This window comes from Myotis yumanensis, unplaced genomic scaffold (assembly GCF_028538775.1).
Source record: "Myotis yumanensis isolate MYYU_CA2020_CCGP unplaced genomic scaffold, mMyoYum1.0.hap1 SCAF_19, whole genome shotgun sequence".
Classification (NCBI taxonomy): Eukaryota; Metazoa; Chordata; class Mammalia; order Chiroptera; family Vespertilionidae; genus Myotis; species Myotis yumanensis.
The window spans coordinates 13,762,434-13,786,049 of record NW_027223770.1 but is presented as its reverse complement, the minus strand read 5'-3'; the positions used below and the strand labels follow the sequence as shown (position 1 = coordinate 13,786,049).

Sequence of the window (23,616 nt, the reverse complement as noted above, 5' to 3'; positions counted from 1 at the left end):
GTCCTGGGTGGGGCAGACCCAGTGAGGCCACAGCCCAGAAATACTCTACACAAGGAGTTCAGATCCCTGGGAAAGGAAAGCACAGCCTTCCCAACCCCCTTCCCACCCGCAGGAATGAAAAAATTGTAGGTCATCTCCTATCTCTTCTTCCCCAATATTGTTAGCACCTCAATTCTGGCTTAACATCATCACCTGTGTCACACTGGTGGGGGCAGCAAGTGAGGGGGGGTTAAAGGAACCCCTACTGGCGTCCTGGCTCACACTTGCATGTCTCCCCTTGCAGGGCCTTCTGTAGTGTGAACAGCTGCATCTTTAATGCACCCTGGTCACAGCACCACTCTCCTCCAGCAATTCTGAGGGGCTGTCTCTGCTTGAGATACATCTCCTCATCCTAGGAGTCAGCCTGGGGTTTTACGAGGTGGGGTTAACTTTCATTGGAGCCCAAAACAGTAACATCCATTCTGTGCTTAAAGGCGTGTCAAGCCCCTGGGCCCTTTCACATAATGCATCCAACAGAGGCCTCACAGGGAAGGGGCATCTGCCCTCACAGCATCACAATTCCAACTCCAGAGGAGCGGTGCACACGCTTCAGTGTCCCTCCTTGGGTGGGAAAAACCACTGCACGACACTGGCCTGTGCCCTGGGGCCTAAGGCTGCCAGGACACAACTAAGCTGGCCAGTGAAGTCTTCAGTTTTAAAACAAGAGTGGCTTCCTTTGGAGGTACATCCCTGAGTGACCACAGACAGTTTAAACTGGACAAACATCACAGGACAGGCAGGGCCCAGCTAGACTTAGCCACACTGGAGAGCACCTCTGGTAGGTGTCAACTCAAACAGCCACCGGCGGCAGGAGCATGTCCATCTGGGTGGGCACAATTTGCTCCTCCCCCGCTGAGGGTGGGAAGGCCACAGCTCCTGGGGGCCTGGTTATTTGCCAGGAACATTCCGTGCCAGGTGAGACCATGTTTTCCAAAGCCTGCCGGCACACTAAGAATCCTCCCTTACGTGGGATGATTCTACAGAGGTAGCCCATCTACAAGACAAACCCCCAAGTGGCACTACCCCATTTGCACTTTTGAAAGCATCCTTTTATGTAAAGCCATTGCAGATGTCCACAATTCCACCCAGATGGATGCCGAGAACACGTGGACGATGGGACGGTTTTCTCCAACGATGGCGGTGCGGCCAAGGCCTGCCGAGGCACGATTGGGTTGGGTGCTACGGGACTGGCCTTTCCCAGGCTGAGGGCCGACCAGAGACAGCCTTGGCCAAAGCCTAGAGACCTGCTTGGCCTCCTGTACCACAGCCAAGGAATCTGGTGATCTTCCTTTCTCTTCCCCAAAGGCAAAGGAAGAAAAAATCCTCTCTACTGCTCACCACCGGCAAAGGCACTTGAGGCCTTCAGGAAGCAGTACCCAGCACTGGTCTCCCTCAGCCCAGTTGCCCCACTAGTACCAGCTCAGACATACCACAGCCCCAGTAGCCAACAGTGGCCCAAAGTCCAGGGCAGAACAAGCAGGGTCAGACCCAGAGTGCCACCCCAACCCCCTGGAGCCAGCAGGAACCCACACAGCTGCCAGGACAGGACCAGCGCACACAAGGTCCTGCCCTCCGTGAAGGTTTCGAATGAGTTGTTTATTCACTATGTTTGATGACTATAAATAAGTGTTTCCACTATGGAAAAGAAAGTTAGCACAGTACATTTGCATGACTGGGGAATGGATTTTCTGGTCATCTTCAATAGGGCAAAAACTTCAAAAAAAAAAAAAAAAGCCCACCTGAATGTTGGAATTCAGTTCTTTATATAAAGTCCCTTGTAAAAACAAAACAGAATAAAAACAAACCGAAAAGACGGGGCAGGGCAAATTTTTTAAAAAAGGAAAAAGGAACAGAAAACAAGGGCAGAGGACTTATTGCTTCTCCTCAGCTTTCTCCTTGGTCTCCTCCTCTCCGGACTCCTTGCTCTCCTCCACCGAAAGAGCTTCTAGCTTTTCAGCCACTTTCTCGGCATTATCGTTTTTGCCCAGTCCTCCTGAAACACGGGGAACACAGTAAGAAAACAGAGAAGCGCTCTTCTCCCCAGCCCATGCTGGAGCGAGATGCACCTGCCTCGCGGGAGCCTGACACTCCCCACAGGACAGGCTGCTGTTCTATCGCATCCTCCAGAGTCACCCAAATACACACACACGCCTGGGACCTCAGTCCGTCTGCTCAGTGTGTCCCTGGCTATGGCAGCCATTGTCAGGCCCGGAACAAGCAGATGGCCGGGAGGACCTCTCAAAGTCCATCAGCCTCTGTAGGGCTCCAGTCAGACACTGTGACCTGCCCACCGGCCCAAGTGCAGTGAGGCCAGGCCAGTGAGCACGCACTGGGGCCTGGATGGCCAGCTCACTCCCCAGAAAGCACCATGTCCCCGGGCAGCTGCGTCACCCTGCACAGGTCAAGGTAGTCGCAGTCCCTGGAATGTTTCTGTGGCAGACTGAAAAAGCACCCGCCTGGGACTGCAGCCGGGTGCAGAGTGAGTCTGCAAGGAGGCCCCCACCCATGAACACCATGTTACCTTTCTTTTCTCTCTCTTCGATCTCTTTCCTGCATTCCTCAAACTTTGTCTTGAATTTCTGTGCATCTGCGGAAAGAAGAGACTTCCTCAGAACCCTGAGAAGTGAAGGGGACAAGTCCAGCAAGTGTGAAGAGCCAGGGCTCATGAAGGGCCTGTCCCGTGGCCATTCTGACAAGCTGGGCCATCTAACATGACCCTGGACCCACTTCGGCCCAGACTGGGCAGTGACTGTTTCTTAGGTCCCTCCTGAGGCTAGTGGCTATGCTGAGCCGTCTCCTTCCATCTGACTCGGCAACAATTTGGGCACAGCAGCAGTATGGTGGCCTCACACAACCACAACCAAGGGCCAGGGCCTCCGCCCAGGTACTCTGCCCTCCATTCAGGTTGAAGTAGCTGCTGGACAGGCCCCATTCTAGAGCAGAAGCGAGGTTCACTCACACCAATGGTGAGCTACTGGGCCGCTGAGCTCCAGCACCCACCCAACTCCTGCAGGGCCCACTGGGCACAGCTTTGACCATCTGGGCCAAAAAGACACCCAAGCAGGGGAGAGATCATCCTCAGCCTGTGGATCTTAGCACAGCCCCTGCTGGCACCCAGGTGACCAGGTGATGAAGGGAACCTGGCTGGTGCAGCCTCCTTTGAGGTGAAGAGGGAAAGGCACTCATTGCTACTGGACGCAAGAGCGCTTGGCTTGACTGCACTTAGATCCCTTCCTTGAGGGCCCACCAGATAGCAAGGTAGTAACAATTCCCACCACAGCTTCCCAATTACCATCCATTCTCCCTGGAAAGCAATAGTGTTTCTGTTTGCAATGGAACTGCTACATTGTAACACTGGCGGCAGCACTCAGGCCCGCCCCGAGGCCCGCCCCCCTTCTGCTTACTTTCAGCATTGAGGAAGCGGATGGCCAGCAGCTCTGGCTTGGGGCGCTCATCAGCGAAGTCCGCATGGGTGTTCCAGACCCAGGCACGGTCACTGCCTGCGTTTGGCTTCAGCTCCATCATTGGCGTGACTGGAGGAGAAGCGCCATGAGGATAATGCCCACTGCCAGAGACAACTTACCACCCGGCCCCGCCACCCCAGGACTGCAGTTCTGCCTGCTAACCCAAGGTCCCACTTTGGGCCAAACAGGGATGATTTGGGGCCTTCTGGAATTTACCCAAACCTCTTTTAAAATGCCCCATGTTCACTTAAAACCAGGAACACCCTAAATCAGTCAAGGGCTCCAAAGCCAATGCAGCTGATCACAGCCTGCCCCTTGGGTGCAGCCTCCAGACCCAGGAGAGACATGGGCACAATGATAGGCAGACCCAGCCCTTCCTGGGGACCTGACCCTTTGGAAGTTGGGGGTCATCCGAGGGCCAAAAGCTGAGAAGTGGGACGATCACCCAGAATGGTGCACAGTCAGAACCACACAACCAATCTCAGCCATATATGCCAAGGGAGGCCAGCGGGGAGGCGCAAGGCTACCAGAAGTGGGCACTATGAGCCTTGTGACATGGTCACATGTCACGGAAGACACAGTCATGGCCTGGAATAAGCAAACTGCCCCATCTCCACAGGCTCTACGTAGACCCAAGGGAGACTAGCTGTTCTGAAAGAACAGAAGTACCCCCAGTGCCATGCCCAGCCGTCTACCAGTAGCAGAGGTCTCCGGGGATGTGGGACAGGCCAAGCCCAGCTCTGGGCAACACATCACATCATCACCCAGGCGAGCGGCGAGCCTGTGTGCCTCGCAGGGCATGCACAGCCTCCTCCTGTCAACCGCCGGGTCCACCAAGGGCCTATGGTGTGCACCAGGCCCAGGACTCACCTGCAACTCACACAGAAGTGACCTAGCAACCTGGCAAGGCTCTAAAAATAGCACAAGTGTCAGGAAGACCCCTGAGGAGGCACTTCAAATTGATCGGCAAGGACAGGGAAGAGCAGACAGGCTGGGACGTGGAGACTGGCACACAGAGGCCGAATGGGGCCGAAGCAACTGTGGTACGAGGAGGACCCCCCACATCACCCCCGAGGGCCATTGCACTCTGGTTCCTGACAGCAGTCACCCTGTGAGCAAAGGGGCCCTGCCCTGTCAGACACACATCACACCAGAAATGCAGCACGGCCCTGGATCAGAAACGGAGTCCAGGACACACTGACTTCAGTCCCCTCTTACAGGCCAGGCCTTGGTTGGCTAATCCTAAAAACCCGACCGCACTGAGCCCAGCGCTGTCACACCTGCCCGAGGGCTTCCACCCACTCCTGTGACGCTTCCCAGGCTCCTAAGGGTGAGGCAGCCACCTTCTCCCCACCCCATTCCAATCCCATGTCCTCCCCAGGGAACACCATGTGGGGACAGAACACACCAACGGGTGGGAAGGCTGCCGCCCAGGCACTTCACACACAGAGGCACGTGAGCACACACACAAACGCACTCACACGCCCTTAGGCCGAGCCTGGTTCCGAGGCCACACTGGGCTCTGCCTCCATCCCGCTTGGTCCCACCTGCCCAGTCTCCACACCCCCGTGGGCTATAAGCTTCTCTGCAGGTCTGCTCTGAGGTCTGAGGCACGTTGGAAAACCTCATTTCCTAGTTTAAATTAAAAGAAAACACACACTGTAAACGTGCACTGGCGGACGGTACACTCCTGGGTCCCAGTGCAGCCCTGAAGCAGGCTGCCCACAGGTCGGAAGCTGCCCCGATGCAGTGTCGGGGCCCAGAGAAAAACACCCCCGAGAGGCCACCTACTATAGTGGTTGGCGCAGATCTTCAAGGTCTTGTCCCTCCTCATGAGGAGGCGGATGGTCCCTTTTTCCTTATGCTTCAGGAGCTTCACGTCGCCGGTGCCTCGCTCCTTCCATTCTGGGAGATCGTTCTCTGAAGCGAATCGAAACAGCTTTGCCCGCCTTCAAGAAAAGCCATTACGTGAGAGCTTAGATACACAGAAAACATACCAGACAAAAGGCACCAACCTTTTGATGAAAAAAGCACTTCTTTTCTGGGTGTTAAACAAACAGCTGTACCTGATGTCTCAAACGTACACCCTTTCCTTTCTTTGTACTCCAAGAACTACAAACCAAAATGTCACCAAAAGAGCAAAAAAGCAAATTCCAAGTTTTAACATGATGATAAGAAAGAATAAAAGATTCCTACAGTCACACCGTTTTCTTTTCCTTTTTTTAAAAAAAAATTTTTTTCAAAGAGGGAGAGAAACATCAATAATGAGAATCATTGATCGGCTGCCTCCTGCATGCCCCCTACTCGGGGGGATCGAGCCCACAACCCAAGCCTGTGCCCTTGGCCAGAATCGAACCTGGGACCCTTCAGTCCGCAGGCCGATGCTCTATCCACTGAGCCAAACCAACTAGGGCCAGTCACATTTTCTAACAGAAAGACTTGACCCACCAGCAAAACAGCTCACCTGAGTCTGCTGAGCGTGTCTGTGAAGACGGTACGGGACTTCCTGGTGACCCATGGGCCACAGGGACAGCATGGAAGCAGATGGAGGCCAAGGACCCCTGCCTTCCACAGGGCCAACCTTTCCCTCAGCTGTGAGATGCCCCCTGTGCTTCTCCAGCCCCCACCAGACCACCAGGCCCTGGCCCAATACCCTGTCTTCCTGCCCAGAACAGTACCTCCCTGGGCCCCAGGCCAGGCCGCCACCACAGCCCTGAGCCCAGCATCCTCCCATCACCAACCACACCTGCCCGTTTTTCTTCCCCACAGGATCCCAGCTCTGTTGTTCCCTTTTCTGCAGAAATTCTGCTCTCTCCCTAAAACTCAACTCTGTTAAGGGAGGCATGTTCTCACAAGGACGCCCCCAGGGCTTTGACCTAGAGCCGTGGTCAGCAAACTGCAGCACTCATGCGGCTCTTTGGCCCCTTGAGTGTGGCTCTTCCACAAAATACCACGTGCGGGCGCGCACGTACAGTGCGATTGAAACTTCGGCGTAGCCCATGCGTGGAAGTCGGTTTTCGGCCTGGGCGAGTCTATTTTGAAGAAGTACTGTTGATATTTAGCTCTGCTGGCTCATGAGTTTGCCGACCACTGACCTAGAGCCCTAAAGGCCACATACAAAGGTCAGACTTGCTGGCCTCACTTCCCTCAGGAAGGGCCTGTGTCTAGGACACCAAGAGGACCTCCCACCCCCCGCAGGGACAAGGAGGTGACAGTAACAGCACCACCAGCAGACGTCACTCGTGGGAGCAGCCAGCCCTGGCTGCAGCATCATTTCTGGGCAGAGCAGAGACTTGGAGAACCACCTTCTGAAATCAAAGGGGCATATTGATCGCCTCCTTCCTGCCGGGACTGACCAGCAGCCCCTGAATGACGGATGAACAGATTATTCCAACACAGTCTGACTGTGGGGGAGAGGGCTTAGGGGCTTGCCTGCCTCCTTAAGCTTTTATTGGAATTTTTTTATGCAATCAGTAGGGTGAGTACTCTTGGTAGGACACGTGTTTACACTGTCCTCTAGGCAAGGGCATCCAGGGATTAAGCATAAGGATTCCAGTAAACACTCAGTTGAGTTTTAGGGGGTCTGCATAAACAGACTTGTTTGGAAAAGGTCAAGGAATAATTAGAGGCGCCGCCTTTGACACTCCTGTAAGTCGGAATTCTGATAAACAGGGCACACACTTCCCTTTTATCAGAGTGTCCTCCTTACAAACTTCCCAACCCTTTCCCAGGTCCTTGGGAGTTGGTCTCCCCAGGCTCCCTTCCTGAAAGGGATGGGTCCCAGGGTTGTTGACTGCCTCTGCTCCCCTGCCACCACCTCAAGCAAAGCACTCAAACCATAATCCAGTATCCTGGATAGGTTTGGGGAGGGGGGAGGTCCACACACTTGGACTAGGGACACACTACACCCTATTCTCATTAACTTGTAGCATTTCCTGCAATTCTGAGCATGCCCAATAGGCCACAGGTCAGACATCTCAACAACACATTGCTCGTGTAGGCACTGCTTCCAAACAACACTAATCCGCACCCCGACTCCAAAAACAATGCCTTGTAGCTTCTCACTGAAGGTGCCAAGAAGCACATTCAGAGTAACTTTTAAAAAGTAACCCGTGACTGTAACACCACCCATTTTGGTTTGTAATTGTTTTGTGCATTAAACACAACGAATCAAGAATTCATGCCCTGACTGGTTTGGCTCAGTGGATAGAGCGTCGGCCTGTGGACTGAAGGGTCCCAGGTTCGATTCTGGTCAAGGTTAAGAAAAACAAAAACACAATTCACAAGCTTCAGAATGCTAAAGTCCATGTGCAAAATACTACTACTACTAATAAAAGATAATAATAATAGACTCCCTGCTCAACCCAGGGAAAGGGGCTGTGGGAGTCGGCGGGACATGGGGAGATGCATCTTTGTGGATAGAGAACAGCCACAGGACGCCAGGGAGTGTCTGTGCCCTCCACAGCACTGGCCACAGAGCAGCAGGGGTACCCAGTAATAAATTATGTAATAAGTGGGTTGCAATAGCAGCCCTGATTAGTCATCACACAATTCCAGGCCCTTTCTTCAGTCTCGGTCCAGTGACAGGTCAAGCCAAGGCCTGGGCACCCACAAAAAGCACAAATTCCGTCTCAAACGAAAGATATCTACTTCTGTAACAGGATCAGTTACTTACATTTTGAAAAGTTCCTCTTCATCTTCTTCCAGGGTTTTAATTTCTTGCTCAGGAAGAGAAACTATAGGCTCAAACTGAGGGTCGTGGTTGGATTCGTCTGCATTCTCGGTGGAGGTATCATGGTCCTCATGGGTGTCCTGTGGAGGGAGGAGTGGAGAGTTTGACTGATGGCCTGCAAGCCAGGGCTCACCAGTGTCCAAAGTGGGCATCCTCACCAGCGAATGGCCTCACCACGAAGCAAGAGATGACGCCTCCAGCCTTTCACACTAGGAAAGGTTTGCATGTCGGCCCAGCACATGGGAAGACACGCTGGGCTTCAGCACCCTCCTCCCCTAGGATGCATCCATCACATCTGACTGGGGTTCCCAAAACTCAGCCACCTACCGAGCAAGTGGCCTGGGGAAAACCGCCCCATGTCTTTGAGCCTCAGTGCCGTCATCTGTAAAATGCAGATACCGATATGGCCCAATTTAGATGAAAGGGCGCAATGATGGGCCGAAGAGGACAGTGTTACAATGAAAGCAAAAAGCAACCGGTTGAGTTTGCACTGGTTGAGAAAAACGTGTGGTCTTGCTTACCAGACGAAAAAGTTGGGGACTGCCAGTTTTTACAAGGAATTCGCAGTTCTGCCCGAAACTTTACCTTGCTTCGGAAATTAAAATCAAAAGAGCCATAAAATGAAGAGCCGTAAAATTCTGGCCCGCTTTAGAGAGGACACAAAGGATCTTATTTTAGGTACAGAACACGCGGCTTTGATCCACAAAACTGTAAGAAACCCGGACACTTCATTACCAGATTGAAGCCGAGAAAGAAAAGATAAGCCTCTCGCCGCTTTCCTGGGTCGGACGGCACTGCGGCTCTGCGCGCGGCCAGCTCCGCAAGGAGACAGCCGCTGCCAACAAAGCCGCCCCCACCCCGGGTCCGCCCGGCCAGGACCCCCCCGGACCGCAGAGGCCGTGGCCGTCCGGGGTTAGGCCAGAATGAATGGAGCGCAGCGCAGACCACAGGGGGAGGGATGCACGAGCTCGGCGGGAGCCCGCATGGGGGCCGAGCCGGAGGAAACCGGCCAGCGTCCTAGGAGGGCGGCGAAGTGACCACGAGACCCAGAAGACTGGGCGGTGGGGCCGCGCCAAGGTCGCGTAGGCACCCGCAGACCCCGGGCCCGAGCCCGCAACCCCAGGCCCCGCGCGTCCTGGCTCCGAATGTCTCGAGACCCCAGGCCGCACTCCCCACAGTTCGACCCCGCGCCACGGCGACCCGCAAGCGCCAAGATCGCAGGCCAGCGGGGGTTGGCGGCAACGGCGCGGGCCGCCCACGTGGCCGCCGGTAGCGGCCTCGGGCCCCTGGCCCCCGCCCATCACCCCCCCCTCTTCCCCTAGGCCCAGCCGCACCTTGGCGGCCGCCATGGCGGCGCGGCGGCGGTGGCGGCGGCGCGGCTGGCTCGGTCGCTGCTGGTTCCGGGGCCTCTCGGCGGCGACTCGTAGCTCTTTCACTCCGCGTCTGGCGCCGGCGCCTCCCGCCCGCCCGCTCTTCCCTCCGCCCAGCGACCCGAACCCTGACCCCTGACCCCGGAGGCGGGAAACGCGCCGCGATTCAAAACCAGTGCAGCTTTATTGGCTCAAGCGACGGACATTATCATTGTCCGGCCCGCCCCGTGCTTCCCGCCAAAACGCCCGCGGCGCATGCCCGGCCCTCCCGGCAGCCCAGAGAGCGTGCGCTCCCGACGGCCCTCGCGCGCACTTCCGCCCCTCGGCCGCGCGTGGTCTTGGGGCTCAAGAAAGCGAGAGCCAGACGCTGGAGTCGGTGCCGGCGCGCGGCGATGACGTAGCCGGAAGCCAGGATGATGGAGGCGCACCACCTAGTCTGCATGCGCTAGCCGACTGGACAGTAGCCGGCGGGGCGAGCCACTGGCGCGAGCCCCTGGCCGGCGGGCAGTGCACCCCATTCCCGAGACCGGGACCTGAGCACCGAGGGTTCGAGCCCCGCCCTCGGGTCGGAGCCGGGAGGCGGCCTCAGGGAGCCAAACCCGCGCTCTGAGAGCTTCCCGTGCGCCGGGCCCAGGGTGAGGCGGTGGATCCAGGCAGCAGGACCGACCCGACGATGAGTGACAAGCTCGACAACGAAGCAAAGTGAAGGGCGATCCCGGCTAGAGACGCGGGGCGGCGATGGCGGACTTCATGAAAGGAGATGGAGATGGGGGCGCGGTGGGAAGCCACTGGGGATGGGGGTGTGATGGGAGAGAAGGGATCGGAGGGTGCGGATGATACATAGGGTGGAGCTGGGTGTGGGAAGCACTAAGTGGAGGTCTAGATGTGAGGCGATGGATCCTGGACGTCAGCACCCAGAGTCCACCCCTCATCCCAGCCCCTGCCTGTCTCCACACAGGGCCCTGGGCCAATGGATGGCTGCGGCCAGGACAGCAGCAGTGCCCTGGGCACCTCTGCAGCCCCAGTCCCCGACGAGAAGGAGGAGGAAGAAGGAGGAGCTGGGACAGCTGCCAAGTCAGGCCCGCAGCCAGGGCTCTACGGCTACATCAGGGACGACCTGTTCACTTCAGAGATCTTCAAATTGGAGCTGCAGAACGTGCCACGCCACGCCAGCTTCAGTGATGTCCGACGCTTTCTGGGCCGCTTTGGCCTGCAGCCCCATAAGACCAAACTCTTCGGCCAACCTCCTTGCGCTTTCGTGACATTCCGCTGCGCCGCTGAGCGGGACAAGGCTTTGCGTGTACTGCACGGTGCCCTCTGGAAGGGCCGCCCTCTCAGCGTGCGCCTGGCCAGGCCCAAGGCCGATCCCATGGCCAGGAAGAGGCAGCGTGAGGAGGAGGGTGAGCCTCCAGCCACATGCGTGGCTGATGTAGTGACCCCTCTTTGGACTGTGCCCTATGATGAGCAGCTTGACCGGAAGCGGCTGGAGTGTGAACAGGTGCTGCAGAAGCTTGCCAAGTGAGTGTGAACACAGTCACCCCCTCGACACCGGAGCTCTGTTCAGCTCCATGTTTGGTCAGATCTACCTGTGCTCTGTACAGACCTCCTGGGCATCTGCACAGACTCTCGGGGAGCTAGCCAGTAAGACCCTTGTGCTACCAGTGGGGACAATGAGGTACAAAGTGAGGGACCTAGGCACCTAGGCGTTTGGAGAGTCGTTGGAGATGGTTTGGGGGCAGCGGGCTGAGTCTAACCCTGGTCCCCCCTCACTCTGCAGGGAAATTGGGAACACCAACCGTGCCCTGCTGCCCTGGCTGATCTCGCAGAGGCACAAGCACAACAAAGCCTGCTGCCCCCTGGAGGGGGTCCGGCCATCACCCCAGCAGGTGGAGCCCACAAACCTTTACCCCACGCTCCTAAGGAAAACCGTCCTCACCCACCCCTTTTGCTTTGCATTTACTGCTCATGTTGGTCACTAGCCTGCTAGCTGTTGTCGGCCTTGTCCCCTGGATTGCCACACCCGATGGGGGAGCGGGGGCTTCTCACACATTGCCCTCCCCGACTCCCTGTGGTTCCCTCCATGAACAAGTAAGTGGTGGGCCGCCAGGTTAAGGTCAGCTGTGTCTCTCTGCCTCCCTCTGCTCACCCTGCAGACCGAGTATCGGAACAAGTGTGAGTTTCTGGTGGGCATCGGAGTGGACGGAGAGGACAACACTGTGGGCTGCCGGCTAGGAAAGTACAAGGGCGGGACCTGTGCTGTGGCGGCCCCCTTTGACACTGTGCACATCCCTGAGGCCACCAAGCAGGTGGTGAAGGCCTTTCAAGAGTTTATCCGGTGAGGACTTGCAGCTGGGAGGAGGTTCCGGAATGTTCGGACTTAGAGCAGAGAGCCGAAGTCCTGCTGGGGAAAGGTGGGGGTGAGAGTTCTATGATTGTGGTGGCCTGGTGGGTGTGGCTAAAGGAGAGCAGGAATGTTTCTTGCCTAGTTTTGGTCAGATGTTGGGGACTCAGGGCTGCTTATGGCTCCTACAGGTCTACTCCGTACTCGGCATACGACCCAGAGACATACTCAGGCCACTGGAAGCAGCTGACCGTGCGCACCAGCCGCCGTGGCCAAGCCATGGCCATTGCCTACTTCCATCCTCAGGTCTCAGGCTGGGTGGCCCTGCTGGGTGAAGGTGTCCCAGCCAGCGTGGGTTGCATGCAGCACAGCCTCACAGGGCCTTTTCTACTGTCTCCTCCAGAAACTGAGCCCTGAGGAGCTGGCAGGGCTGAAGGCCTCCTTAGCGCAGCACTTCACAGTGGGCCCAGGCAAGGCCAGCGGGGTGACCTGCCTCTACTTCGTGAAGGAGGGACAGCGGTGAGGAGCCTGGATGGGAGGGTGGGGTGAATCCTTTCGAGGGCTAGCAACACTGACTGGCCTCACCACCCACAGAAAGACTCCCAGCCAAGAGGGCCTGCCCCTGGAGCACATAGCCGGGGACCAGTACATCCACGAAGATCTGCTGGGGTTGACCTTCCAGATTTCCCCTCATGCCTTCTTCCAGGTAGCTGAGTGCCCTGGGGATCATAAAGACACACGGAGGGAGGCCCAGTGTGATACCAGGACATAGTTGGGATAGTGGGCTAGGGTGGGTGACAAGTGTTAGCCTGCACAAGTTTGGGGGAGAGCGTTCAGGCAGGGGAGCCATAAGTGCTGTGAGGCAGTAAATTTCACTAACTAGACCTTTGTGATATATCCCTGCTGGAGAGCCACATGTAGGGAGTGGGAGCTGGGTGGTGCCAGGGCTCTGGTGTGAAGTCTTTTGTGCCTGATGCTGATGGGGGAGGGTCCCACACATCCATCACTCAGAAGTCCTTAAGTTAGGGATGTGGGGGGTCAGCATCAAGTTGCTTTTTAAGTCAGGGCCCTGAGTGAGGTTGCCCAACATCTTGTAGATGGAAGAGCAGTTGGACCACTAGCCCTGGGGTGCTTCAGCAATTAGAGGTGGGGAAGGGGTGGGATCAGACCTAGAGAAAAGATGAGTGAGCCAGGGACTGGCCACAGGTCTTTGAGGGGGAGTTCCCGGGGAATGCAGGCACTTGGTGGTGCACTGCAGGGGGAGGCAAATTTGGGCAATGGGGCTGCTTTGACATCCTGGGTCGTGCTGGCCCACCTCCAGGTGAACACCCCAGCTGCTGAGGTGCTCTACACAGTCATCCAGGACTGGGCCCAGCTGGATACGGAGAGCACAGTGCTGGACGTGTGCTGTGGCACTGGCACCATTGGCCTGGCCCTGGCCCGGGTGAGCCCTCCCACCCACCTCAGCTGAGGATGCACTCTCCTCACCCAACCCTCCTGCTATCACGATTTTGTGACCCCCTAGCCTGTCCCAGATCCTCTTCTACTCCCCACAATGCCTCCTGCTACTCTCCACCCCAGGCCCCTGGGGAGGTGCAAGGCACCATCAGCCTGTAACCTCCCCTTGATTCAGAAGGTGAAGAGAGTTGTGGGGATTGAGCTGTGCCAGGAAGCTGTGGAGGATGCCCGGGTGAATGCCAACAACAATGGTGAGAGCCAGTGTACCACAGTGGGCAGTCCCCACTGCTATACACCGTAACACCACACCTAGAATCCATTACATGGCTTCTAGGGAGTGGGGGGTTGGGGGGTGGGGATACGTGACAGAAACTGCAGAAAGCACAACAGGGCCCCTAGTGTGCACCCACCCACAAGGCCTGGGGCTGCCTGATAGGGAAGGAGGGTGAGCAAGCTCCCTGGCCAGTGAGTTTTCCTATGGCACCTCTGGTCAGGGGCTTCAGGACACCACAGCGGGCCCTGTGTGGTAGAGCATCCAACAGGCTTGCTGTACCATCTGCAGAGTTGAGCAATGTCGAGTTCCACTGTGGGAGAGCCGAGGCCCTGGTGCCTGCCCTGGTGAGCAAACTGGCCTCCCAGAAGCTTGTTGCCATCCTGGACCCACCCCGCGCCGGCCTGCGTGAGTAGCCTCCATTTGTGGATGGTACAGGGAATGGAGGGCAGTGATGTCTGGATGGACCACCAGGCTGTACAGTGTCAGGCCTGATGTCCACATCCATTGGGCTACCCCTCCTTTGAGGTGGGAACCTCCCCTTAAGGGGTCTGTCTCCTCAGATTCCAAAGTGATCCTGGCCATCCGCAGAGCTGAGAACCTCAAGCGGCTCCTGTACGTCTCCTGCAACCCCCGGGCGGCCATGGGCAACTTTGTAGAGTGAGTTTAAGGTGGGGGCTCGGGGTGGAATAGGCCCAGCACCCAGCCCCACGCCTCCCACAGGAGCCCAGCCATGTGACTGACCTGGACTATTCCCTTCCACCATAGCCTCTGCAGAGCCCCATCTAATCGGGTGAAGGGCACCCCCTTCCGGCCAGTCAAAGCTGTGGCGGTGGACCTGTTCCCGCAGACCCCGCATTGCGAGATGCTCATCTTGTTCGAGAGAGTGGAGCACCCCAATGGCACAGAGACCCTGGAGCCCCAGGACCCACCAGCTCAGCACTCACCTGGGCCCCCAGATGACACCCAGCAGGAATCTGGGTCCTCCCCTCCTTCCTAGGCCCCAGAGCAGTGGAAACCAGCCTTTCCAGAACACGTCTAGTCGGCATCACGGGCAGAAACCAAGTGGCTCCTCAAATCCTTGCCTAACCCCAAAACACTACCAACAGGACATAAGACCCAGCTGTCCTGCCTAAGGCCTTCCCGTTACTGTGGGTTATAGGCTCTTGCCCCCTGCACACAGGTACACACACACTCATTCTTTTTGGACCACAAGGGCCAGAATAAACAACTGCTAAACTACTGATGTTTCTGTGATGAGAAACCAAGGCCAAGTGTGTGTGTAGGGGGTAGTAGGGTGTACAACACAGGGCAAGGGGCTGGCCTTGCCCGTCTAGCCCCCACTTTCCCTGCACCAAAGGGAGGACCCTCAATTTTGTTCCACCCCCAACTGAACCCTGAAGAAGGAAGCTGGGCTGGGATGCTGTTTGGCTATTCTGGGGAGCAGCTGTGTCCAGGCAAATGCCCTAAGCTCACTGGCGTTTGCTCCAGAGAGGTTCTGGCAAACTGAGGGTCCACAAGACCCCCTAGTCTTCCACAGCTAGAAAAAAACACCAGTCAGAACCTTTTGGACAGGTTTGTTTTATGTGTCCAAACAATCAAGGCTCACTGTTACAGCCATGACCCAGCCACCATCTGGGACATACATGATGCACAGAGGTGGCATCAGATCAGCAGAGGCTCTCCTTGCCCTCTACCCCCACAGCACAGCTGTGTGCACACAACACGCACACCACACATGGGACAGGAAGGATATGGTGGGGCCACAGAGGCTCACCCACTTCTAGTAACACGTGCACAAAGCTTTGGTTCATAATGGCGCATCTGGCTGTTTTAAGGGCAAACCGTCAGTCAATTATTCATTGCTGCAGACAGGAAGCAAGACAGAAGCAAGTGTATAATTACAGCAATTTGATTGACGACTCTGTTTTATAAAGGTCAACACAGAAGCTAACCTTGGTCACATGGGTGCTGAGGGAGGGATACACTGGGTGGCCTACAAGGCCAACATTGTCTTCCCGGAAGCAGACACCACCAATTGTCTTCCTGGAAACAAAACACCATCCGCAGGGGATGTGGTGGACAGGCACACCCAAAGAACATAACAATGCAACCCAGCGCTGGGCTCCTGTATCTGGCAGTGCACCATGAGCATGTGGCACCCTGAAGAGGTGCTGGGAACAGGAAACCAATGGCTAACCACCACTACCTTACATGTGGGGACAACCAAGGGCCCCCGCACCCTCTGGGACTCAGAGCAGGGTCACATCTAACCCTGCACTCGTCCACAGGGGCCACCTGGAGAGCACAGGCTGCTGGTCAGAGGAGTGAGCTGGTTACCAGACCTGGCTGCACAGGGCGGCTGCCTTTGAAATCCAGTGAAGCCACCATCCATGTGCTTGCACCAAATCTGGAGAGGAGTGCCAGTTTGTGATCAAGGATGGATTGCACTACGGGTCCTTGTTCCCTCTTCTTAAATAAACCCACGTGCTAAAATTCATTAATTGTTTATATCTGCTACATGATTCCAAATCTATCTTCTACACACTGTAAAAGTTTCTTTCCAAATGCTAAAATATCATAAAAGCTTTAAAAACTGAAGAGTGGATAGATTTGACTGTGCAAAAATCTTTAGTAAAAAGTTGCTAAAGGCCAGTGAAGGTAACCAGCCTAGGTGTGTTTTTAGGGCTTTAAGACTTACTCAGAAGGCCCTGGCCGGGTGGATAGCTCAGTTTGTCAGAGCATCATCCTGATATGATATGCCAAGTTTGCGGGTTTGATCCCTGGTCAGGGCACATACATGAATCAACCAATAAATGCATAAATAAGTGGAACAACAAATTGATTGCTTTTCTCTCTCAAATCAATTTAAAAAACTTTAATTTTTAAAAAAGACTTGGAAAAATGGATCACAACCCAGCTCAGGGCTTGGGGAACAAGCCAGGCAGAAACACACTGGCTGAAAAATAATCACCTTGATGATTTGCCTACAATCTCTGAAAAATAGTTCTGATGCTAAAATTGTGTTTGTTTTAAACCTAAAAGGTCTGAAATACTCATTCCTGTTAAAACATTTTCAGGAAAAAAGGGGAAAACACAGGAGGCAGGAAAGGGGATGGTGTGCCAGGATGCGCCTTCTGACCAGGTTCCTGCAGGAGCCCTAGACACAGGGCGCGATAGCACTTGGCCATCACGTCTCATTTCATCTGTGATCCAACTATCATTTCTTGTCAGTGCATGTTACATACTAAAATTCATGAAAATCTTCATAAAACCAGTCTGCAGCAAATCCGTAAAAGCATAGGTCATCTCCAAGCTCAGCTTCCACCTGCACGGGCAGGCTGAGCTGATGCTTGAACACGTCCACTCAGACCTGTGGGTGGCCCACAAGGAAATGGTATAGTAGAATGTGGCCCTGGCTGTCCCCATACACTGGAGCCCCACCCCTCTGGCCCCAGCCTCGGACATGTGGCTGCAGGGGAGGAACTTAGATTGGAGATGAGAGGCTGCAGAGTGAGCGGTGCATGGTCTCCTGGCACAGAGCTGGCAGCCTCCATGCCCGGTCCACCACCTCCTCACACGTCCACAGTGCACAGGGGCTCGCCACCAGGCTGAGCAGATGCCACAATAGACATCTTGGGCTTCTTCCGCGTCTCCTCCTAGAAAAACAATGAAGGTCAGGGATGCCAGTGAGGTGGGAACATGTTGCAGCCCAGCTTCAGGCAAGAGGCTCCAGAGGGAGATGGGTGGGTGGGGGGTGAGCCCAGCAGACTGGTGCCAGGCAGCCTCTGGAGTAGGAGGGCACCTGTGCTTTGCAATTTCAGGCTGGAAAGAATAAAGGCCTGAGGAGTGGGCCGGGCAGAGGCCTGGATGGGAGGATAACCCTGGACACCATCAGAGTACATGATTCCCTGGGTATCGGGACAGTCAATAATGAAGAGCCAAGGAGGTTACAGCCACCAGGGATACGCCCCTAGTGGGTCTCTCTCCTCACCCCTACCTGAGGGCAGCAGCGAAGCATCCCCTGGACCCAAAAGGTCCACAAAGACAACAGACACCTACTTCAGGGTTTATACAGGCCCAGGCTGATACCACAGCTGAAAAGATCCGAGCCCAGAGGCTCCCTGAATGGGTGGTTTTAGAAACGGCATGGGGACTGAGCCCTACCTGCATTCAACCGTTCTGTGAACGACACTCCTTCCTCAGAACTGCTGAGGACTCTAAGAGGAAGAGGTCCAGGATGGCAGTCTGTCACCCACAAGGACCCTGAGTGTGTGTGGGGGGGGGGGTGGGGGGGGGCGGCCGCAGAGGGCTAGCCAGTGCACTCTCCCTGCCCTCAAACAGCCAGCACCAAAAGTCAGTGCATAAGAGGCTGGGCCTTTCACAAGCACTATCAAGCTAGAGCTGCCAGCTCTCTAATTTAATTATATAAAATAGAGACTTAGCATAAGTATCACGAATGCTGAAGCTCAAGGAAAAGCAAATCTAATCTGGATGGCTTTTCAGGTGCCTGAGCACTGCCAGGGTATCAGAAGCCAGTGATGGGTTACTATGGGACAGCTTCTCCCCCCACTCCCCCCCCTCCCCCGCCGCCCCTACCCCCCAGCTGCCATAGTGTGACACAGCTTGGTACCCTCCCATGGCCTGTGCTCACCCTCTCCTCGGCCAGCCTCTTCATCTCCTCCTGCAGCTTGCTTAGGATGTGCAGGTTCGGCTTGTTCTTCTTGGCATACTGCTGCAGCTCAATCACACTCTTGTCTGAGGTCTCCTAAGGAGCACAGTGCCTCCATCTCAGGTCTGCCCTGGACCCCACACCAGCTGCCCCACCCTCAACCTGTGCAGAGAACATTATGCTGCCCCCACTGCCCCATCCTCAGTGGACAAAAAGCCACAACCTGCTCTGGGACAAAAGCACCCAGGTACCCAGCTGTTTCCAGCCCTATCCAGACCCAAGAAAGCTAGCTACTGCCTTACATACAGCAGTCAGCCAGGCTTGCTGTGCCCAGAGCCCTCTGAATAAAGTGGTACCTAGGCTGGGAGGCCATCAGCCCCAGCCACTGAGCCCTCTGCATGCTCTAGACCACGGGTGGGCAAACTTTTTGACTCGAGGGCCACAATGGGTTCTTAAACTGGACCAGAGGGCCGGAACAAAAGCATGGATGGAGTGTTTGTGTGAACTAATATAAATTCAAAGTAAACATCATTACATAAAAGGGTACGGTCTTCGCCGAAACCGGTTTGGCTCAGTGGATAGAGCGTCGGCCTGCGGACTGAAAGGTCCCAGGTTCGATTCCGGTCAAGGGCATGTACCTGGGTTGCGGGCACATCCCCAGTAGAGGGTGTGCAGGAGGCAGCTGATCGACGTTTCTCTCTCATCGATGTTTTTAACTCTCTATCTCTCTCCCTTCCTCTCTGTAAAAAAATCAATAAAATATATATATATAAAAAAAAGGGGTACGGTCTTTTTTTTTTTTTTTAGTTTTATTCATTTCAAACGGGCCGGATCCGGCCCTCGGGCCGTAGTTTGCCCACGGCTGCTCTAGACTCTCAGTGCAAGATCCAACTGTCCTAAGGCCCTCCATCTCTCAGGCCAACTACTGTATCTGGGGTACCAGACCCCACCTGTCTTCCAAAAGCCGCATGCTGGGCTGTTCCCAGGCTTGACCCCTCGCCCTCCAGCTTAGGAAAGGTTCCCACCCATGGGCCAAAGTGGGCTTTCTCTCCTTCAACCTTAGCCCGAGAGGATACACAGAAGGCAAGCATATATAAAAGGCAAGGTAAGTTTCATGTGCATTGCATCCAAGTTTTCTCAAAAACACATATCCTGAGGTTCCTCTAAGGAAGTTGGGCACCTGTCACTCCCTTCACCCCCCTATCATGCCCAGAGCAAGAGCATCTTCAGGGATGGTCTGAGGGTCTACCGTGTGATCTTTGGAGTCACCACTTGTAGTTCCCCAACTCTACGCTGACCATCCCTCTACTTACTGGGGCGCTGATAACCCAGAGCGTTTCTATAAACATCAGGGGGAAAACTGAAAATGTAAACACTCACCTCCTAGTACTTCCCTCCACCCAACAAAGCATCTGTCATCCAACTATCTGCGACCTACCTAAAGGTATTGGTTTAAATCTCAAGATCTTGGCAAAAGGAGCAGAAACAAAACAAATGACACACAGGCTGTTGAATTAATTAAAGCTCAGTAACTGTGTTCATAGCCAAGAGAGCTGCCCTTGCATGCTCACTCTCCCTCAGCCACTGTGTGGCCTCAAAATAGCATAAGGCCTCCCATCACTGGACCAAGGTCGTGGGGCTGGCAGCACTCACCATCTGCACTTCTGCTGCTCCAGTCCCCTCCCGACACTGCCAGAGCCAGGCCCAGGCCCCTTGGGCAGGATGACCCCACCCCAACAAAGTCACAGAAATAGCCCAGCAGAGAACCCAAGAAAGGTGGCCATGAACAAGAGCAGAGCTGCTTGACTCTATCCCTGTGACAGTGGGACCCCAAGCATGTACTCCAAGGTTGGGAGGAAAGTCCCGTTACCTGTTTGACCATCTTGCTGCTTTCACGGCCATACATGCGTAGTAAAGACCCCCAGTTCTTGACATGTGGGTGCAGGAGCTGAAGGATTTTCTGAGAGGCTAACTGCTTCCCAACTCTCTTATTTTTACCTGTGAAGAGGGGAAGGATACACAGAGAGGGAGTCACAAACATCCAGCTATCCAAAACAGTCACCTTGCCTAAAAAGGAGCTCATATGCCCCTCCACCCCCTTGAGCTGAGGGCACATTCTACAGGAAGCAGGTGAGAAGTGCTCCACCACCAAGCTGAGCACAAGCACCTCACAAATTCCAGACCAGGACCCACCCCTATCTCACTTCACAGAACAGCCCATCAGAGGTTCTAGGACAGGGGTCCTCAAACTATGGCCTGCGGGCCATATGCAGCCCGAAAACATTTATCTGGCCCGCCGGGTGTTTTTGCCGCCGCTGTGTGCATAGGAATTTGTTCATAGTTTTTTTTTAAACTATAGTCCGGCCCTCCAACGGTCTGAGGGACAGTGAACTGGCCCCCTGTTTAAAAAGTTTGAGGACTCCTGCTCTAGGAGGTTAGGACATGATCAAGTCACACAGCTTAACGGCCCTTCCTCCCACCACAACCTCATATTCCCAGGCACACTGTCAAGCAGCAATGAGGTGTCATGAAGCATGTGGCCTCAGGTTCCTTGGAGGAGGCACAGGAGGAGGGTTTTCCCAGAAGGCCCAGGCCAGCCACACTTTCAGACAGGGCTTCCCAGGTTGGAGGAGAGAATCCTGGCACGAGGATCCCTCTTCTATTTCAAGCTCCGCCCACCTGCTTAGGAGCACTTCTCAGTGGGACTGGTGTCTGCTGGAGTGCGAGGCACACCAGGTATCAACGTGGTTCTGAATTTTCCCAGGGTCAACTTGTGCACTACCTTCTAACTTATACAGCATTGGTTTTGTGTATATAGTAGTAACAAAAATTTTTCTTTTAAAATAAAGTTATATTTTAAAAGGCAGTCATTTCAAAACTCACATTAGGTAAAGAGCACAGGTAGTGCACAGAGACCAGAAGGCAGGGGCAGCACAGGAATGCAGAACATAGCGGGGTGGAGAGTCTGCTGCTGTCTGAGCAGCATCGACCACAGGGACCAAGAACTAGAGGGGGCAGAGATGGCAGGAGGGGCACACATGGCCTAACCAGAATGAGCAGTCCTAGCCCGGGAGAGAGAAGACAGGACTACCAAAGTCGAGCCTCAGGCTGACTGTGTTTCAGATGTTGGTGAGATGCTGGTGGACAAAACTGTAGGCAGCCAGTGCACACAGCTGGAGCTCAGGAGCAACAGAAGGGCAGTGACTGGGAACCAAGGCAAAGGGGCTCAGAACTAAAAGAGAGACCCAGGATGGGGTGGCAGCAAGGCAACATCCCCCAGCGGTCATCTGCCAGCACGGTGGAGGGCAAGGAGGAGGAGATGGGGTCCTTACACCAGCCGCGCACTGTGTGCTTGCCGCACGCCATGACATATTCACTCTTCTGGTTTTTACCGGGAACCACTTCAAACTTGATGGATGTGTCACCCATTCCATGGTTTCTAAGAAAAAACAACAGGTGGCATCAGCTGAGGAGAAGGAAACAGCTACTTCCAGAAAGTTAAGGGCTCTCTCAAGACAATGCCAACCCTTTCCCCAAAACTGCTTCTCAGCTGGAGGGTGAGGTTCTCCAGGTACACCCAACCTGATCCCATGGGGCTCTCTGATGGACCGCCAGGGAACACTTGCAATGGCTCTCGGGCTTTAGCATTGCCTCTTGAGTCAGGATCAACAGCCAGTAAGGATGTTGGGCACCCAGATAGAAGCCCCGACCAGACTTAGGACGGGAAGCTCCCACCCTACCTTTTAAGGCACTCGTGGAGGATCTGATAGGGAGACAACAGTCCGGCCTTGCTGGTCAACTCGTAGACCCGCGAGTCCTCGATACTGATGTGGTTAAAATACTACAAAACAAAGCAGCCACTCCTAAGTACTGGCCTTGCAGAGCTGCTCCCCATGCTGTCTGCTTCCCCCAGAGGCTTACTGTCCTCCTTACTGCCTCACAGAGCACCTCACACCCCCCACTTCACTGTCCAGCTGGCCCTCTGGAGACAAGGATGAGTAGCTGCACTACACCAGGCTAGAGAGAGGGCATGGGTGAGGTGGGAGACCCTGGTGCAGTGAGGACCTGGGTTGCATAGCTAGCCAGCCCGGATAGCCTTTTCTGAACCTGAATCTTCAGACTTCACATAATTAGTCTGAAATCTAAGGATAAATAACCTTTGGAGAAAAACTTAAACATCATCATAAGTGAGATAACAGAAAAGAGAAAGTAAGCAAAGCAAAAGCTGCACTCTAATTCTCCCCAAAGGCTACAAAGTGCCTGGTCGGGCTCTAGTCTTAAACACAATGTTGTCCTGGATTTGAAAGTGATCACTGCGACCAAAGAATAGAAAGGTTAACAAGAAACCACTTCACCAGTCAGGGAAATTCTGCACAACAGAGACAGGAGCTGCCCCCTGGTGAATGGATGCCACTCAGGAGCAAGGTTCACCTCCCCAGGAGGGGCTGTGTTAGTCTCCTGGGGCTGCCATAACAAAGTACCACAAACTGGGTGGCTTAAAACAACAGAAATTAATTTTCTCTCACTTCTGGAGGCCAAAAGTCAAGGTGTCAGCAGGGTCCTGCTCCTTCTGAAGCCTCCCAAGGAAGAGCCTTCCTTGACTTTTCCAACTTCTGGTGGCTTGTGGAAGCCTAACTCCCATCTCCACGTGGCGTTCTCTCCATCTCCCTCCCCTCTGCTCTGAGCAGGGAGGTGGGGTTCCTCTACCTCCATCTGCTTCAGTGAGGAGACAGGCTCACTATGACTGAGTGGAGGAAAGGAAGGCGCTGTTTCTGAAGAGTATTGTTGATTCTGTGAACAGGAAATCCTCTTGCTATCACCTGGCTATTTGTTTTCTCACAGGTCCCCACAAGGCGCCTCCATCTCAAGCGCCCATATCACTGTGGATCAGTTTCCAGGAAAAGTTACTTATCAAGATGTAAGGCTCTGGGCCCATCCTTAATGGCTGGTCAGGCAGCCAGCACACTAGCACTGTCTGGTTTTCTCATTCAGCCTGTGAGGACTAACTTTCTAACCAGTAGTCAGCACCTGGGCTGTGGGCCTGTAATGAGGTTGAGCAGGTGGATAACCTATGAACCCTACAGCTCCAGGTTCCTCCCTGACAGAGCTAAAGCCAACACACACACATGCTCACGCTCAGAAGCCCCAAAATACCCAAAAGCCTCTGCCAAAGGTCAACACCACAATTACCAAGTACCATGGCCACATGTTACTGATGGTTAACCTGCCAGGGGAGTGTAGGTACTCCAACTCTAGAGCAAAGGCAAAG

At 54.8% G+C, this 23,616-nt stretch overlaps 3 protein-coding genes and 1 non-coding gene across 7 annotated transcripts in view; 1 reads left to right on the top strand and 3 right to left on the bottom strand.

Annotated features, from left to right (window-relative positions):
• Positions 1-1,783: 1,783 nt before the first annotated feature.
• RANBP1 (RAN binding protein 1) lies at positions 1,784-9,721 on the bottom strand. Its single transcript, XM_070399800.1, has 6 exons — positions 9,570-9,721; positions 8,179-8,315; positions 5,295-5,452; positions 3,444-3,572; positions 2,561-2,626; positions 1,784-2,032 (listed from the first exon to the last, which is right to left on the bottom strand). Exons 1-6 carry the CDS (start codon positions 9,582-9,584, stop codon positions 1,911-1,913), a joined length of 627 nt encoding a protein of 208 aa, XP_070255901.1. The 5' UTR covers positions 9,585-9,721; the 3' UTR covers positions 1,784-1,910.
• Positions 2,404-2,528, bottom strand: LOC138998237 (small nucleolar RNA SNORA77). The gene has a single exon (XR_011469106.1). It is a non-coding gene; the product is annotated as a small nucleolar RNA SNORA77 (small nucleolar RNA).
• A 297-nt stretch (positions 9,722-10,018) lies between the features above and the next one.
• TRMT2A (tRNA methyltransferase 2 homolog A) lies at positions 10,019-16,175 on the top strand. 2 transcript variants are annotated; one of them, XM_070399798.1, is made up of 12 exons: positions 10,019-10,382; positions 10,564-11,123; positions 11,383-11,491; positions 11,759-11,940; positions 12,138-12,252; positions 12,350-12,465; positions 12,541-12,652; positions 13,268-13,390; positions 13,580-13,655; positions 13,967-14,083; positions 14,239-14,335; positions 14,444-16,175. In XM_070399798.1, the coding sequence occupies exons 1-12, from the start codon at positions 10,344-10,346 to the stop codon at positions 14,673-14,675; spliced, it is 1,878 nt and encodes a 625-aa protein (XP_070255899.1). In that variant the 5' UTR covers positions 10,019-10,343; the 3' UTR covers positions 14,676-16,175. The 2 variants fall into 2 exon arrangements, with proteins under 2 accessions (XP_070255899.1, XP_070255900.1); XM_070399799.1 differs by having other exon boundaries at positions 14,239-14,346; positions 14,444-14,511.
• Positions 15,554-23,616, bottom strand: part of DGCR8 (DGCR8 microprocessor complex subunit) — a 27,628-nt gene continuing 19,565 nt past the window's right edge. For all 3 annotated transcript variants that reach the window (XM_070399795.1, XM_070399797.1, XM_070399796.1), the window contains 5 exons: positions 22,088-22,188; positions 21,680-21,786; positions 20,218-20,345; positions 18,330-18,443; positions 15,554-17,334 (listed from right to left, as the gene is read on the bottom strand). In XM_070399795.1, the coding sequence (XP_070255896.1) occupies positions 17,251-17,334; positions 18,330-18,443; positions 20,218-20,345; positions 21,680-21,786; positions 22,088-22,188 (534 nt within the window). In that variant the 3' untranslated portion in view covers positions 15,554-17,250. The remainder of the gene's footprint in view (positions 17,335-18,329; positions 18,444-20,217; positions 20,346-21,679; positions 21,787-22,087; positions 22,189-23,616) is intronic.